General features: G+C 43.7%; 1 protein-coding gene across 1 annotated transcript in view; it reads left to right on the forward strand.

Moving 5' to 3' along the window:
• The first annotated feature begins 518 nt into the window (after nucleotides 1–518).
• LOC119168588 (monocarboxylate transporter 12) overlaps nucleotides 519–17,725 on the forward strand; it is a 48,491-nt gene continuing 31,284 nt past the window's right edge. Inside the window, exons 1-2 of the mRNA XM_075890800.1 lie at nucleotides 519–641; nucleotides 12,320–12,582. Of these exons, the coding sequence (XP_075746915.1) occupies nucleotides 625–641; nucleotides 12,320–12,582 (280 nt within the window). The 5' untranslated portion in view covers nucleotides 519–624. The remainder of the gene's footprint in view (nucleotides 642–12,319; nucleotides 12,583–17,725) is intronic.

A 17,725-nucleotide genomic window follows, 5' to 3' on the forward strand; every position in this document is an offset into this window, starting at 1 on the left:
CATTGACAACCAGGGGCCCAGAATTACTGGAAACATACGGGTCCTGAGAGTAAGAAATCACGCCATTTGGTGCAAGCACGTACCATCGAATGCTCAAGCCCACTAATGTTAATTCTCTCTCTCTTGGATTGAAAAAGCATTTATGGCGTCAGCAGACAAGCACCGTAGTAAATGCCGACCATGAGAAACCTCTTTCGTTGAACCTCTTCACCTCGGAAGACTTCGTGAAACTTTCTTACATGGCCTGATGCACAGCGTATAGACTCACTATAAGCTACGCAGCAATGGCAACTCACTTCAAGCGCCTACAGCTGGGCAAGTGAATATCTCACTGCTCTACGAGTGCAAACGGTTGTCAAATTCAGCCTTATGAACAACGCCTGGCGGGGCAGGTCGTATGAATTTCAGCGCAAAACAAAAAAAAATTATAAACGCCAAAACTAATTCTCATGGCCGACAGCTCCGCCCGTGCACATGCGGCTTCCCATCAAGCCGCACGAAATGAGATCAAAGCGACGCCAGCTGCCGCCAACAATGATCACCTCGCACAGTTACGTCGCTTGCCAGACTAGTCCCAAGCGCTTCGCATGCGTCCTTCCATGTGCGCAATAAGCCGTTACCGTCATGATGGCCGAAAAACGGTAAGTTTATCTATTAAGTATATTGATCCTGTGGTGTTCGATCTATCGATGTTTATTGTCTAATGCCTATGTCTACACAATCGAGTATGCCAAGCTTTAGAGACGTTTGCAGTATTGTCAGAAAGATGAAGCTGAAATTTAAACATAAACTAGAAGAATCAGACACGTGCGTTAAGTGATTTATCATAGAGTACATATCCCTATATCAATTTCTGTTTAGGAAGGTAAACAATTAACGTTTCTGCAACGGCGTTAAATTTGCCGTTTTTCTACTTCCGCTTGTATAGGGTCTTCGGTGAAGCGCTTTAGCAAACGACGTATCTGGTGTTTCCTGCGGCCTTTCTTCAAACTTCTGCGTGCACTTCACATGAAATAGTGCCTTCCGTACGCCAGAACCTACCGTTGTCTTAGTATACGCCAACTGCAGCGAATGAGCACAGAGATTACAGACCTGTGATGCTCTCGAATACCGTTACGTGATATATAAACGTCAAGCACTGACCTAAGTCAACAAAACATCAAGTGCCGAATGTTTCCTATCAATCGCGAATATTCAGAGGTTGTTATAATTCAGAGGAAAAGACGATGTACATGATGACGCAGAACGTTAAGACATGCTGGCACGCAACGCAATAACGACTTCTGGGGTTTCAGGTGTCAAAGCCCCGATATGAATATTAGGCACGCCATTAAAAAAGCCTGCGAAAATTTTTGCTATCGGGTGTTGCTCTTTGCTCGACTGTAGGTCCGAAGGTCGTGGGTGGAATGCTGTCACCATTGCCCCATACCATTTCGTCTCTAACAAAATTCGAATGCCGTGTAGATGTAAATGAACCCACGACTTTACGGTCACCAGCCGGGCACCGTAACCAGTTTACTACCGTGTCGAAGTGGCTTGTAACATGAAAAGAAAGTTAAAGTACCTAATATTCGCTATATGTGTTAGGCAAGTCAAATGTAAAAATATAACTGTTTGGGTTTCACGCCCCGTAACCACATGATTATAAGAGATGTCGTTATGAATGCCTCCGGATATTTCGACCATACAGAATTCATCAATCGCTATAGCGGCATCTCATCCCGCAACCTTAGAGTCAGCATTCAAGCAACAAGTACAACGTTGTTTAATTTACTAGGAGCCTACTTAGTTGCGCTGTAGATACAACAAGTTACAGGGCAATCTAGCTAAGATATAAAAAAAAGAAACAAAACTTCATTGTGTATGCTCACTGTGATCAAGAAAGGTGCGGGCCACGAGTCCCCGTTCCTCAGACGGCGAATAGAGTCTTCGGACAGCCGTAGTGTCTGCAGTGCTGTGCAGCATAGCCTCCCACTGCTCGAGCGTGGTTATCTTAAATGTAGGGCTAGCGCATTTGGTGGTGCCACAGCGAGAGAGCGCCAGATAATGTGGTCAAGGTTGACGCGACCCGGTGAAAAATTTGCATATTCGTGTATATATCTGTATGCGCAGCATCAGTGTAAACTTGATCGCACAAAAAGCGTGGAAGGTAAGGAGACATCGCGTGTGAAAGTTCCAATCAAATGACTTGTTGCGCAGCTTCCGCGCACCCAGTGAGCAGTTACCTCAGCTGCCGAACCCGCTTCGTTCCTCTCGTAGAAAACGGCAACCCCTATTTTCGACCAGTCATGCTGCCAAAGCTACATCTTTGACCAGCACTGACAAAAAGCGTAGACGAACGACACACACAAAAAAGTCAGAACAATTTAGCGCTGCGTTTTTATTTAGACTGTCTCGTAGGATTCCAACACATAAAGACTGCCAGGGAAGCATAGAACACGCTCGGAAGGCTGCTACGAGGGCTAGTTCACACGTCGCCGTCTTGTATATGAGACGGACCGAAGGAAAAGCGAAGGACAACACACAGTAATGCGCCACCTAACAACTCAGTTTTATTTCGAGCATGGGAAGACTTATGTAGCGACTCAAAAAAGCAAAAACAAAACAAGGATGTATAAGTAAAAATAGTGCACATTCAGTAATCAAAACCTGGTAGGCCGCAATAAAAGAAAGCATATCAGCCTCCACGTCTATAAGTGCCACCGAAGCGTGTCATGTGTTATGCGTGTGGTAACATAGGTGCCACTAAATAATATGTGTCTTTTTGAAAAAGTGCAAATGAGAAAGCGCTGACGCACCCTTTGCTAATTTTCACATAAATGCTTCGGTGACACCTCTCTCTACCAAATCAGCAGAGCACGCCGATACTTTCATGTCTTGAAACATCGCCGTGCATACACATTCTGCGCAGTGGGAAGCCAAAAGGCCAAAGTGGGTCAGCAGCGAACAGGCGTAGTTGTGCTCGTTAAGTAGGAAGGAAGCGTATATTGGAGTCTTCTACTACAGAGCAGCGTTAGTGAAGAAAATGAAAATAAAAGTGACTGAATGGCAGCTTGCCGCTGCGCGGATGCGATGTCACGACCTCTGCATCATGCAAAGTGTCCATGCAGTGACACACACATGGTCAAACGTTCGCAGTAACATGTCACTCCTTTACTTATTTCTTCGGAGGCATGAGGGTTAGAAGCAAGTTCTTTCGTGGCTTGTATAATACTCTGAGTTGTTTCATGAAGAAGTTCATATAAAAAACCTCATATAATAATGTATGAGGTTTTACATCCTGGAAAGCACGGTAAATGTTGACAGAAAGCACAGTCGAGGGCTCGGAAAATTTCGCCCATCTAGTGTTTTTACCGTCTTCTAACATTGCACCAGTAGACGAAATCATCGTGCAATCGCTGCAACTGCAACCACTGCGGCTGCACGGCGCGGCTGGGATTGAATCTGCAACCTTCCGGTCAGAAGCCGAGCACCTTAGCCACTGCTCCACCAAGGCACTCTTCATAGAAAACTGAAGGTTACTGAAATAACTTGCAGTGCATAAGCGCTGTTTTGAATTCTGAGAGTGCCTCATCTGCCGGTCACACCACCACTTGGCGAAAAAGCGACACGTGGATTCCTAGAGCAAGAGATTTACAGTTGGTAAGGCCATTGTTCCAGTGTCGAAGTACAATAAACGTGTAATTGCGCGTATCAACGACACATATTGTGAAACTACTTGATTGATATGTGGGGTTTAACGTCCCAAAGCCTCTATATGATTATGAGAGACGCCGTAGTGGAGGGCTCCGGAAATTTAGACCACCTGGGGTTCTTTGTTGTGGAACTACTTGAATAAATTCTAACAGCTGCTGAGCACAATACGAAACCAACCGCATTTTATGCAATCACGTTTCGCACACATGGTCTTACACCTAAAATATTTTTACAGTGAGTCCCTCTTTCCACCAGGCTGCTGTGAGCTGTTCATAAAACGCACCAGCTCACTGCAATTTAAGGAAACAATAGTAACGTTTTTGATTTTGAAATGTCAGTTTTTTTCCTGTATATGTGGTATTGCCTGTCTTGGCTACCATCTAAATGTCTCACTTAGAGTAGCAATGAGCAGAATTAAACAAAAAGCTGTGCGTATAAGGTAACATTTACAGTATTGCACTTGTGCACTGCAGTGCGTGGGCACAGCGGCTGCGGGGTTTCAAAATCGGGTTGTGTGCAGGGTTTCGAATATCCAAGCAAATGAACAAGACACATTGGCATTGCCATAACTATGGTTCATAAGTACTAGATACTATTCATAACAATAGCCCGAAACAAGCAGGCGTGACAAAAGAGTTGTGAACACATTACGGAAAGCACACAAAACAGGAAATTTCCACATGGATACACCCTTCCCTTGAAACAAATATACAGCTTGTGGCTGTAGTATTAGACGCCTCAAAACGTAGCTTAGCCAGCAATTTCGCTAATCATAATTACGGTGGTTTAACGTCGCGAAACCACGCTGCGAACATAAAGGGTGCCGTTGGGGAGGGCTTCGATAATTTCGCCTGCCTGGGTTTCTTTTTTGAGCACCGAAATCTGAGCACACGGGCCTCAGAGTTCTCGCCTTGGTCCAAAATGCGGCCGCCGTGGCCGGGATTCGATCCAGCGACCTACATGCAGGTCACCAGTTGAGCACTATGACCATGTACTATAGACCACTGTGAGCGTGTCGCCAGAAATTTCACAGCAGAGCTGTTATGAACGAGGTTAGTCGAGTGTTGTACATAACAAAAATATCTTCATCATAAACCGGCGCGCACTCAATTACCGCCGATGCACTCTGCACAGATGCATACACATGTCAAGCAACAACGTGCGTCCTCCAACCAATTTTGCCACCTGTTTGTTTCCTCAATTTTTAGTCAGTCAATGCAATGGGATGTGTCCATTTCTGTGGTGTGTGCGCCCATCAGAGTTATATAATAACTTTGATGGGCGAGAAAACGAGTACAGATATGAAAAGACAAAAATGAAGATGGCGGAAGACAGAAAATTGTGGTGAAAAAATTGTTAGCGAGGCAGACTCAAGCCCATGTCCCCAAGATCTGAAGGCGAGAGCATTGTAAACCATTTCGCTATTCTTAAACGTCAGTGGAGCACAGCACAGCGTTGTATAGTATAGTATACAAGAGAGTTGGATACACGAGGGTGAGAAGAATAGAAAGCAGGTGGGGAGCACGAATACAGAAGGACAGCAAAGGAAATAGAAAAATAAGCAAAGAAAAAAAGACAAAAAAGTACTGAGAAAGAAAGCGAGTCACTGACTCGAGGGAGAAAAAGACGTTCAGGGTCTGTACTGAAAGCTCACGGGTTTTTTTATTATTTTGGGTCTGCAATGTCACCTCGCGGGGAGGCGCTTCAGGCAAAGTCAGTGGAACAAATAAGCTTCAAAACCAGACCGATTTCTGTCTCCTGCGAGTGGTTGCTGAGGCAGGTCACGCTACGCACGTAGGTGTCTACTGAAGCCTCGTAGAGAAAAAGCATAAACCGGTTTTTCGACAGCGTTACGCAGTCAAGTTTTGTTTGAAACAGAGTAAAAACGAGGCGGAAACGCTTTATACGCTTCAAAAAGTCTACGTCAAGGAGGCATCGAAAAGACCACACCTTGATGCGGCACACAGGGGTCCGAGTTGGTCAGTAGTCCGTCAACACGAGGACCGCTCGAGACGTCCGACAAAATCCCAAACGGACGACTCGGCACGAAAAAAAAACTGCATGAAGTTTTCGACAATGACAGGCGATTAAGTGTTCGGATGATCGCAGAAGAGTATGGAATACCCAAAAAAATCGTTCATCGTGTTTCCACGGAGCATACTAAGATAAGGTGAGTCCGTGCGTAAACGGGGCCAGAAGTGTTGAACAGTGAGACCGCGATGCACACAACTCTTATTGTGTCCGAGCTGCTGGCCAAAATGGGTGGGGCAACGTTGTGCCACCAACTGTAAAACCTCGATCTGACACCATGGCACCACCGGAGTTCCTGCTGTTCCCAATGATCAAAATAACCTTGAGGGGACCTTGGCAATGCACGCTGAAAACGGTAGCATCCTCCATGACCTTTAACTCTCAATCACGGCTTCTAGGGCGCCTTCAATCATTGTGTGAAGCATCAGCAACGGCACATCAAATCAGGGGTAGCGTACTTTAAGAAGTTCTGAAAAGATTGAAAACGGTTATTCTATAAATTATTGATAAACTAAAATTGCGAAAACGTTTGCACAAACGTTATAGAAAGAAATAGATGTAAAGGCACACACACACACACACACACATACACACAAACACACACACACACACACACACAAATGATTTCAAATAAGGGAGCAAGCATATATAGCCATTTATGGTACTGATTAGCAAAAGCTTCGACAAAGACACGTGAAATGGCAGAAGCATAGCCAAACAAGGTTGACATCAAGAAGGTATCAGCGAGTCACCGAGGTTGTTACTTGTTAAGTATTTTCAAATCGTTATCGTATACAGTGTCCAACGCTTATCTACTATTAGTTTTTATTATGTGATGGATGCACGTATACGTATGCGTTGACATATGTAGAGAGCACGCACTTGCTCTGCAGTATGTTTTCGAGTGCCTGAAATTCGCGTAATACAACTGCATCAAAAGAATATTCGATTAGCAACGTCATGTTACATTAGTATTAGTCGCATAACCAACGTCGACCTACTCTAGCCGTCAGTCCTTCCATACGGGCTGTTGCCACTGTACGCGTATGCGTCACCGCCAGCACTCAGCCGCTGTATAGGAGCGTTTGTCAACAGCATTCAAGCTCGTCTTTTTTAGCTTCCAATTTGTTCAGTCGAACAAGCAAATATGCCTTCGCTTGAGTCAGTTATGATTGAAAGCAACTTCGAATGGTTATTCGGCTCATCGTTATTGAATACCCTCGTTCTTCTCAGCAGCCGTGACGCACGAAACAGAGCTCTGGACGTAATCATCTGCTCGGCTAGAACGAACTACTGTGGCTGTAGTACTGGAGCGTAAACAACGATGACAGAAAATTTGTCCAAGCGAATTACCAAAAGTCAGCTAAGAAGTTAGCGCGCAGTTCAGTTGCACGATTCTTTCTACGTAGCTATGACTAAGCGCTTAGTGAATCTGTGAGAATGTTGCTGGCATCTTCAAATACACTAAAATGGAAGCATGCGAGATGGAAGTTTTGATTGCAGGCGGCACATAACAAACAAATTAACTACTGTCTGTTAGGCTGTCACGTACGCAGAAAGACTGAAATCTCCATTTATTCACCTGTAAATCGAGAGTTGGGCTGGAGAAATTAGTACCAAAATAAAGAAAAAAGAGACCATTCGTCATCTTTGGATCATGGTGCATAGTTTTTTTCTGTAGTGCTCATTACATTCTTATTACGAAGAGAGATACTGTACAATCCTGTAGTGCTCTGATCACCCATCAGCTGTTGGCTGGCTAGATGATAAACCTTTGGATGTGTAACAATGTTTTCATTCTGAAAACGCACTCTAGGCAGTCTATACACAGTCTATAAGCATTTCAAGAATAATGGACACAGATTGACAAAAATATTTAGGTACAGGTTTGATTTCAATATCTGCATTATTAGGAACCGTAGTGGTTCGCCGTAGGCTATGTAGGCGTACGAGCATGGTGTGGTCATGACGTAAGCCACCTGTAGTTTAGGTGAAAATAAAACGAAATTCATGCGCACTAGCGGTAATTTTTTTCAAGTGAAGTGATTCGTGTAATATAACCCAAAAACATCCCAAAGACGCCGTCCTAAAAGACAAGAGACCCTCAAGCTTCACCTTGCAGAATGTAAATTAATGGCAATATCTACACAGGCGCAGGCACAAACACAAAATATCGCCTTCCCTATGGCTAGCCTGACTTAGTTTCTTGGCGGAGACATAAAATAATAATGATATATGAGGTGCTAAGTCCCAAAAGCAAGATATAGTCACGAGAGACACCGTAGTAGAGAGCTCTGGAAATTTTGGTCATCTGGTGTTCTTGAACGCTTACTGACATCGCACACTACACGTTTATCTACTATTTCGAAATGTGACTGCCATGGCAAGTATCGAGCCCCCGACCGCCAGGTCTGCAGCCGGCATCATAGCCTCTGCTCAACCAAAGCGGAACGACCTACAGTGTGCCCCAAAGAAAGCAAAAAGAGGAAATGCCTTTCGGACCCTGTTTTTATTGCAACTTCCTCGACTCGAAGCTCAGGGTAAACGATGCTTTTAAATGCGAAGCATTCTTTATCGAACTTTGGTGACTTTGAGCATATCTATCTATCTATCTATCCATCTATCTATCTATCTATCTATCTAATTATCTATCTATCCATCTATCTATCTATCTGTCTGTCTATCTATCTAACAACCTCCACCTTGGTGGTCTCGTGGTTGTCATTTTAGCGTGGTAAAATTGGCAGAGCAATCAGTGAATATACGATGAACACAATTGGAAGGTCATGCTAAGAGTAACATCATTTCGCTCTTGTATGCATCGTAAAAGCATTTCTACCACTCACGTGTTGGGATAGAGCGATAGGAAACATTATTTTACTCAAGTGTTGATGCTGAGCATGCACGTAGCTGAGAACAATTGTCCCTGCAATGCACGTATGTGCCACGGTCAACCCAGGAACGGCGAGAATACACATTGGAGATATTGACAAAACAGCTTTACGCGGAGTGGGCTAAAAAAAACCACTGTCAGCATTAGCCGCGTCATCGGTACGTGAAATATGCTGGTGAATGCAGATCATAATAATCAAGATTAGAGTAGGACTCAAAGCTAGGCTTATACATGGTAGTGAAACTATCATGCATAAGTCTCTGCTAACATGAATAGCTACACTTGAGTTTGAAAGTGCTTGGGGCCCCATATGGTGATCATATTGTGGCGGGGTTGAGTATGGTTACAGTGCTATTATAAAAAATATATACAAACAGGAGAAACTATCCAGCCATTATTATCTCTATTCTTTAATTATGAAGTGAATAAATGTAGAAATAAAAGTCGGTAGCTTCAAAGTTGGCCGAACCGTCACCCTTTTAAAAGGAAGCCGAAAGAGTCTCGAAACCTAAGGCCAGTTTTCAATTTTAATACTAAGAACTATAGACTAGAAGGAGCTGGATGGTCGATTTTAATCGGACAAATTTTTACCTTGCCAAGGGCAGATGTCTGTTAATTATGTTTTCTTTTAAATATCATAAAATGTAAAACAAAATCATTGTATACGTACTCTTCTGATTCTGCAAAGTATAGCCAGGTTTTGCTCTACCCAGAAGTTCAAGCGAACGTTTACTGGGGCATACAACTATAAACCAAACGTGCACTTCGTTTCGACACAATTTTTGTACACTGCATGAAATGGCCATAAATACTGCTTGGAGAACATGTAAGAGACCCTTGTTTGGTCAAGGTTAGAATGCGGTGTGCTAGTATGCTAATCTGCTACAGCCGAAGGTTTCGAGGCGCAAAAAAAAACACCAGTGTGATTTATTCGGTCATGGTTAAACAACCCTGTCGGAGTGCAGTGTTCTGCTTAAACTCAAGGTTGCGATGTGCTGTAGCGGGCGTACCACCTGTGCGCTGCTTCACCACCTGTTCTGCTTGTAGACGGTGCTTTCATAGGGCGTCTTACTCGTGAATATTGTAATGACGATATAATTTACGCAATTTTACACAATTTCATCGCATGCCTGCCCAGCGCTTCGTAGCCATAACTGGGCGTCACATCAATACAAAAATTTTCCCGTGAACATAGCCAGGACCTCCTACATCTTTCAATCTCGCTCACTTTTTCCTAAATCAAACAATAGTCAGATGTAGAAGCAGGTATATTCAATTCAAGCATCTGATTTTAGTAATGGTATTTCTATGGGATTTATAAAGGAGAAATTGCGAAGAAGAAAACTTGTATTAACGCGGGGCTTGCATTCTCATGATAGCTGTTGGGCTTTTACGTCCCAAAACGCGATATTGTTGTTAGACAGGCTTTAGTGGAAAACTCCGGACCAGTCGGCAACCTGGTGTTTTCTAACATACGTCCAAGTCTAAGTAAACCGCCTTACAACATTTTTTGTATCCATCCAAAATGTGGCAGCCGTGGCTGGGATTCCATCCTGTAACCTGCAGTAGGGCAGTCAAGTTCCGTAACCCACTAGACCAGCCTACTGATGTGTAGCGGGTACTTCGCTCATCAGCAGAACGACAAATGGGACAGTGGCGTAGGGAAGGGGGTGCCTCCCTACATCATGAATGTTACGGTTTTAATGGGTACCTTGCACGTTATGTACCGTGACGGGCACATAGAGAGAAAACGGACAAGTCTATATCCTATGATTTTTCCCACATAAAAGAAAATTGCAAGCATTGGGGAGAGGGGGCGTTCAAGAGCCGATGTTTCAACTGGGGCCTTGTATTCAAAGTTGAAACCTTCAATAAAACAAGTCCGCGTGCCGAATGGTCGGCCACCTGTTTACGAATTTTTTATCGCATCCTGCCATCTTCCTCTTTCTGCATTGTTTGTGAAAATAATAATGTTATTTCAGTTGCTAGCTGATATTCGTCTTATTACCTACACGAGTCTTGCGCTGTACCGACGACAGTGACGAAAACACTTGATTCATCGTCGGTATAGTCGTCATTATGCTGACTCTTCTGCGCAGAGGCCTCTTCCATATTTGCACAATTGACGTGTCCTGTCCTTGCTGCGGCTATGTTACCACTGTTTTTTTGTAATCGCGTCTGCCAACCTGACTCTATGCCTCCTCCTCACGCGCTTGGCTTTCATTAGAATCCAGCTTGCTGCCCTTAACAAGAATCTGCTATCGTACCTGCGTGCTACATGCCCTGCCCATTTTAGTCCATATTTTGGCTGTGATGTCCTTAACACGCGTCTGTTCTCTGAGCCACTCAGATGTCCTGTTGTGCTATATTTTCCTATCGTTCTCATTTCTATACTTCCCTGCGTCATCCTCACTTTCAGTACAACGCTTTCCTTCCAGTAGGTTCCGGCGCCGTAGGTAAGCAGCAACGGGCATCCAGGGCTTTTACAGTGTGCTTTTCTCTTGAGAAATACCGTAACTATCATTCATATTCTAATTATGCCTGCCATAAGTGGTTCCGCCCCCGATTCGTATTTTTCTAACTTGTTCACTGTCATGGTACGGATCTGCGATCACTACCAGCCTTTACATGCTTTTTTCGTAACTTCCAGTGGCACGCTGCCTAACGAAAACAATGGTTCTCTTCAGATACTATAGAGCATTTTTACATTTCACTGCATAAAGGTTTTCATAGACATCATATTTTTATTTTTTTTATTTTGTACAATACTGCAGACAGTAGTCCAAGCAGGAAAGGAGGGACATAAAGCGACACAAAAACAAAAAGTTCAAAACTTTCTGCGTACCAAAGGTGAAGAACAATATAATGAATTCCACTCGGTAATTGTTCGAAGGAACATTTAATATTAAAATAAATTAGTTTTTGCGAATACAGGTTTGATGCAATGGTTTTGCTTGTTACGTGAGGCTAGATCGATGTGTTTCAGAAAGTAATCGTCCGAGTTATTTCCAAGCTTATAAAAATTAACCTAAGATAAGAAATCCAAGCATGCCTGTTCTCTTTATTCAAATAGTGGCTCTAATTCGGTCATCTGTAGCATATCTGACGGTGAATCAAGGCGTAATATTCTATTGAATATCACCAATTTACTTTTAGAGTACGTCCTTCTTTGAAACGATAGATATATTTAGGCAGCTGGCATAATAATATTACGTGTGCCATGGTAAATCGACTGCTTACTTTGTGTGTTTCATGAGTTCGAGAAACTCCCCGATCGATTGATTGATATGTGGGGTTTAACGTCCAAAAACCACCATATGATTATGAGAGACGCCGTAGTGGAGGGCTCTGGAAATTTCGACCACCTGGGGTTCTTTAACGTGCACCCAAATCTGAGCACACGGGCCTACAACATTTCCGCCTCCATCGGGAATGCAGCCGCCATAGCCGGGATTCGATCCCGCGACCTGCGGGTCAGCAGCCGAGTACCTTAGCCACTAGACCACCACAGCGGGGCTTCGAGAATCTCCCCCGATAAGGGACATTGGGAAGAGCTTTTGTACGTATGTGTTTCTTTTCGTCCCAGTGTTCGCTTACGAGCAGTTCATATAAAATACGATGTGCCAATTTCTCGCTCAAGGAACTAATACGTGTTCTGTGAAAACAAAAACAATAAAGTTTGCAATGTTGTTGCTGCAGGTCAAGCGCTGCTTTCGAGATGTCCTCCGGAACCGACCAACGAAAGTCCAGCTTCGAGAGGCGGCTCTCGCGGCGCGTCCCACCCAAGGGGATCGATCAAAACTGGGGCATTGCGGCTGCAGCAGCCATCGCGTCATTTTTTAATATGGCGACGCAGATAAACTCGGGCTTCTACTTTGTCGCCATCATGGACACATTTGCCACTGACTACACTTCCGCCTCCTGGCCAGGAAGCGTGTTCACCATAATGACATACTCGGGAAGTGAGTAGTAACTGCATCCTCCGCGACACGGTTCAACTGTACGTCCAGTAAACGCATACACTTGGCGCAATTATACGTATGTTAGGATTTTCGACAGCACGGAATCTCGCTGCCTTCCCAAGGCAAGCATCGAATAGCTGTTTGTGTGAAAATGTAGTGTATGTTTTCAAAATAATAGTTTCCGAATGATTGGTAGGTCACACCTTCCACAATTTTCAAGCATATTCAAGGGTTCGTCTTCATGTCGCGTGAACAGCGTAGGCAGCTTCGACGAAATGCCGTGCAATTCGGCCAACCCTACGTGCACATCATTCTCCATTTTATATAAGCTAATGGGAGCACTGACGAGCCGTGCTGGAAGACACGAATAGTCAATGTATTCATTTCGTAAGCACTGATAAGCCACCTGACGATGGCAAATAAGATATACAGGTAAATCTCTATCTGACAAAACTCAATGGTATCAAGTGTTCTATGTAATACAAAGAAAAATGAATTCCTCAGCAAATCTTCAAAGTCCTTAGGATATACTAATCAAACCGAATTATTGAACTAGCCTGGCCCAGCACCGAACCCGATTCATTTAAGTTTTTTTTTTATTTCAGAAAAAAAAACTGAAAAGAAAAAGCAGTGATGTTCCTGTCATTTCGCAGAGGCGGGTATTTCTTCGAGCGTACGCTGTAATAAATAAAAGGTCTGGGTGCTCTACCCACGACTCTAGCTTTTATTTGACGAGGCTGCACACTACGCAAATACACGGGACAGTGTACTAGGCAGTCGGCAGTGCTTTTACTCAGCGGATGGTGCTAAGTAAAATTGTGTTTGGTTTCGTGATCTCATAGCACTTAACGTCTCTTTGCAACTTTCTGCCTCAGCCTTCTCTCACGAACACTTTATTCCCTCTCAGCGAGGCCGCGTATATCGTCATTGCTGCAACCAACCGTCTACGTGACTTGCGTCACAGCAGCATAGTGCCCCCTCTGTCCGGGCGACATAGGAGGCTCTACGTCAGAGCCCCACTCGGGCAGCCCTCATGAACTTTTCACAAGCGTATGAGTGGATTCGGGGCAAAACAATTGCTCTGGTAGCTTTTGGCTGTCAATAAGGTACAGTTCTGTATTCCGAAGAGGCAAAACATTTCTTTATAGAGTTTGCGAGCTTCCTCATTATTCTAAGCAATCCGAGCGTCCTCATTGTTTTCTTATATCGAGTTGAAACTGTGATGAACTTGAATTGATGGTGCAAATGTTAGACAGAAGCGAAGAAGACACTCAATACGTGGAAAAGCAGACATTTGCGAGTAAATTTCATTTTCCAGAAAGCTTCGCTTAAGGAATGGGACCGGATTTCATTTGCCACATCACTGCGAGGGTTGCACGGGTGAACCACTGCTGGGCAGCACTTTCATTTTGCGGAAGAGCGAAGACAAGGTGGTGACGGCAATTGGCTGAGCTTATACACAATGCAGAAAGCTGGCGACCATTTTGTCAGCGTCCCTTATATTAATTTTCATCAAACTGAGAATAGTTTTTTGGATCGTAGGTTTTGATCAAGCGGTGTTTTTAGATATTGTTACTTTGCTTTGTTTGCTGTAGTCGCATGCTTGCGGGTTCTTGACCGAAGCTTTCGGAAGAGTAAAGTTTAGTTGCGAGCACGCGCTTTTCGACATTTCTAGTGTCTTCTTCACTACTGGCCTGAATTTACACCACCAATTCTGAGCCATGTGCCAACTAGCACGACAGAAAACGTTATTATTGCAACTGTGAATTGAGAACAGCCTCCAAATGTCCAAGGAGTCACTTTTCAAATTGTTTCAAAATGTTTCCAACTGGTAGCTTTTCTGTGAGTACAGTCTAGGATTTGAAACGGCACTTTATTTCCCTTCCAAAGTTTCACTTGACATCTTTGCTTTGTCTTATGGCAGGGATTGCTAGCTTTTCGAGGCGCAGAATCGAGTCACATGAAGCCGCTCATGTTGTCGAGTCGCATGAAGGTGGAGTGTCGAGTCGCATGAGCTGTTCAAGATCATGGCAGCCTTTGTTGATTCGTGGCTCTTTTAGAAGTCTCTGGCAGTGGCTTTCGAGCCGCTGTTACACCTCTTCGCAATGAACAGTTAGAAGAGCGAGTGTGCTAGCCTCTTCTGCGGCCCTCTGAGGTTTCGTTGTGCGTATCGTGGTGCTTTGTGCGTCACCGCATGAACGCACGTGTGCCTAGACAAGCGAGGAACAGACCGCTGCCAACCAATTCGGTCATGCTCAAATTCGTTCATGTGGGATGTTTATGAAAGGCTCAGATGGCCTTGTTTTCTTGTTATGTGCATGTTTGTTTTTGAAGGGAAATTCGCGAAAAATGTTTCAAAGAGCGAACATGAGCGCTGGCAAGTGGGAAAGTCATGGACACCTAAAGCCACGGCATATTCCTTTCAGCGAACACATATTGCTTGCACGAAATCGATTCTGTTATGTTTTCGACGCCACCTACGCCTACATTTCTCTCCAATACAAATTGTTTTAGCGTACCACACCGTGATTTCAGCGAGCTCTTTATCTGCGTATAGAGCAGTGCCCAGAAGCTTATGTACAAGCGTCGAAAAAAGACATGATCTACAAGGTAAAAGTGCCCGTGTTCACATGAATAACGTATAAAAGACAGAGCCCAGTGCTATAACATATATGCTAGGTCTATTTGCAAGAAAATTCTTCATTCAACTGTGGTGCTAGACGGCAAAATAGTTGAACCGGCTGACCATTGCGAAACTGCAGAGGCATATTTTGCCTTTTACATGACGGCAGCGGAACTTTCCTGTTAGTGGTGTCACAAAGGAATGATGCTGATGTTTGATGACAGGGTCCTAAAATTGCGCATAGAGAAGACATTTGGAAAAGGGAGGGGGGGGGGGGTGTCACAGACTCACTGGTCTGCCCTGTGGCTACGCCACTGCGCTGCTCCCATAAAAATCCCATCTCCGCGCCTGTCACTGAGCGTGCCACTCACATTTCAGAAGCGAAGTGAATCAGCCATTTATCTGCGGAGCGCAGTGTCCTTCGATTAGCGGTCCTTTATTGTGAGGTACAATGCCTATCACATTAGAATTGATTTCACTCAAATGCAGAAAAATTACACTTCGGAAAGAGAGGACTAAAGGCATTTGCTCCTGACAGGGTCCTCCTATATGAAACAACAAAAGTGTGTACGTAGGCAATGACAACAAAAACGTAGCCCCTAAAAATGTTACATATTGGAAGTAGGTGATGTACAACTTTAGATAAATATAGAAATATAAATAAAATTTACCGGTAAATATGTAATAAAACTTATCATTGTTGAGCGAAAAAACATAAAACACAATATAGGGCAATATGCACTGAATGAAACACAATAAATTAAGCTAGAAAAAAAGCAGTTGACTCACCTGACACTTCACTATTTTTCCTGATTTTCGATTTCTTATTATTGCTTCTACACCTTTGTTGTTGTTCAATAGTGCCGTTATCTGGTAGCGCAACGTTTACGAATCATAGTTTGTCTGTGTTCTGTTCTTCCTGCAGCTCACATGGGGAAATGTATAAGACGGATGTTTTTGAGGTTTGTGTAGAGTGAGTGAAAAGCTAGTGTCGTTCTCAGGTGGTGTGTCTCAAAAGCCAACTACAAGATTTTCAAGTTTTGTATGTTTAGTATACCCAGTTCGCTCCAGTATTCATTTCTACTGTCTCGATAATTCGTATTACTGCTCACACGAATGGCTTTTTTTTTGTTAAACAAATAGGGATTGCAAATTAAACCGCATAGTGCTTCCACAAACCAACAGGCATTTATGAACCTATGATTGCACTAAGCGTAGTACATTTGCTTCTTAAACCATAATGGCAACAAATTTTTCATTTTCTGGATAATACCCATAGAACTTGAGTTATTTAGAACACATATAATTAACGCGATTGATCTGCCCAAGTTAGGCTTGCTATATTGATTACACCTTAAATCGAATGGAGTCCATGCGCGATAGAGCAGTATTGCGAAAAGTAATAAATAACGACTTCATTGTCAATAGTCTTCTTTTCCAGCCTGAATAATATAAGCTTTGTCTTCAGTACACTGAGCCCTATTGAATGTCTTGTCGACCATTCGCACAGTCTACAGAGCCACGTGTTTGCGTCGCTCGCTACTATTTTTCTATCGAACCCAGGGAACAAAATATTTATACCATTAGCAAGCAATACCATTGAGAGAGTACAAGAAATGTTGACTATACCATTAATATATAAGAGAAAGAGCAGTGGCCCCAAATTTAAGCCCTGCATTACGCCTTTGGGTATATACATGTAGCTAGATGACACATCATTCTCACTAGCGCATTGTACTGCTGATGACAATTAGCTCTTGGTCAAATTTAAAGGGGTGCCTTCTATAGAACGGTAATTTAAGGAAAAGATTATTATATAAAATCAAAGAACATGCCCTTTTTCAGCCCAAGAACAGTCCCACTGTCAAACGTTTACCTTCAATGTTGTTTATTCTTTCATCCTTCACGCGCAGCGAGGTCCGTTCTGCTGATTTCCTTGCCTGAAATTCATACTGCTAGTAGGATACTGCTTTTCTTTTCGCAAGAAACCTAACTAAGCGTGCGTTGATAACCTAATTGAATACTTTGTGCGTTTGCGTTCCCCGCTGTATTTACAAGAACTTGTCCACATTACGGTTGGTCGTTACATCACCTGTGTTAGAATATGCAGCACGGCACTGGTGCCAGTGTGTTGGCGAAGAGACGAACAGAAATTTATAGCCATATCAATTATAAGGACAGTTTCCGCTGTTGTTTGCCGTCGTTGGCGCCATCGCTGGAACCACCATCATTCACATAAATGTATATGTATGTATTTTTATACGGAAAAAGATGCGCTATATATCCTCTTTCTTCGGAGCCAACATTGCCTTTCCGGCCGGAGTCATCTGCGCGCGCACTTATCACGTAAGTGAACAAGGGGGAGGGCAGCGCTCGTGGTTGCCGCGCTATCGCAGCAACAATCAGCGCGCAACTTGGGCTCCCACAGCAGGCGGGAGCTTCTACTGGCTGCGCTTTCAGCACACACACACACACACACACACACACACACACACACACACACACACACACACACAAACG

The sequence above is a fragment of the Rhipicephalus microplus genome, chromosome 3 (assembly GCF_043290135.1).
Source record: "Rhipicephalus microplus isolate Deutch F79 chromosome 3, USDA_Rmic, whole genome shotgun sequence".
Classification (NCBI taxonomy): domain Eukaryota; kingdom Metazoa; phylum Arthropoda; class Arachnida; order Ixodida; family Ixodidae; genus Rhipicephalus; species Rhipicephalus microplus.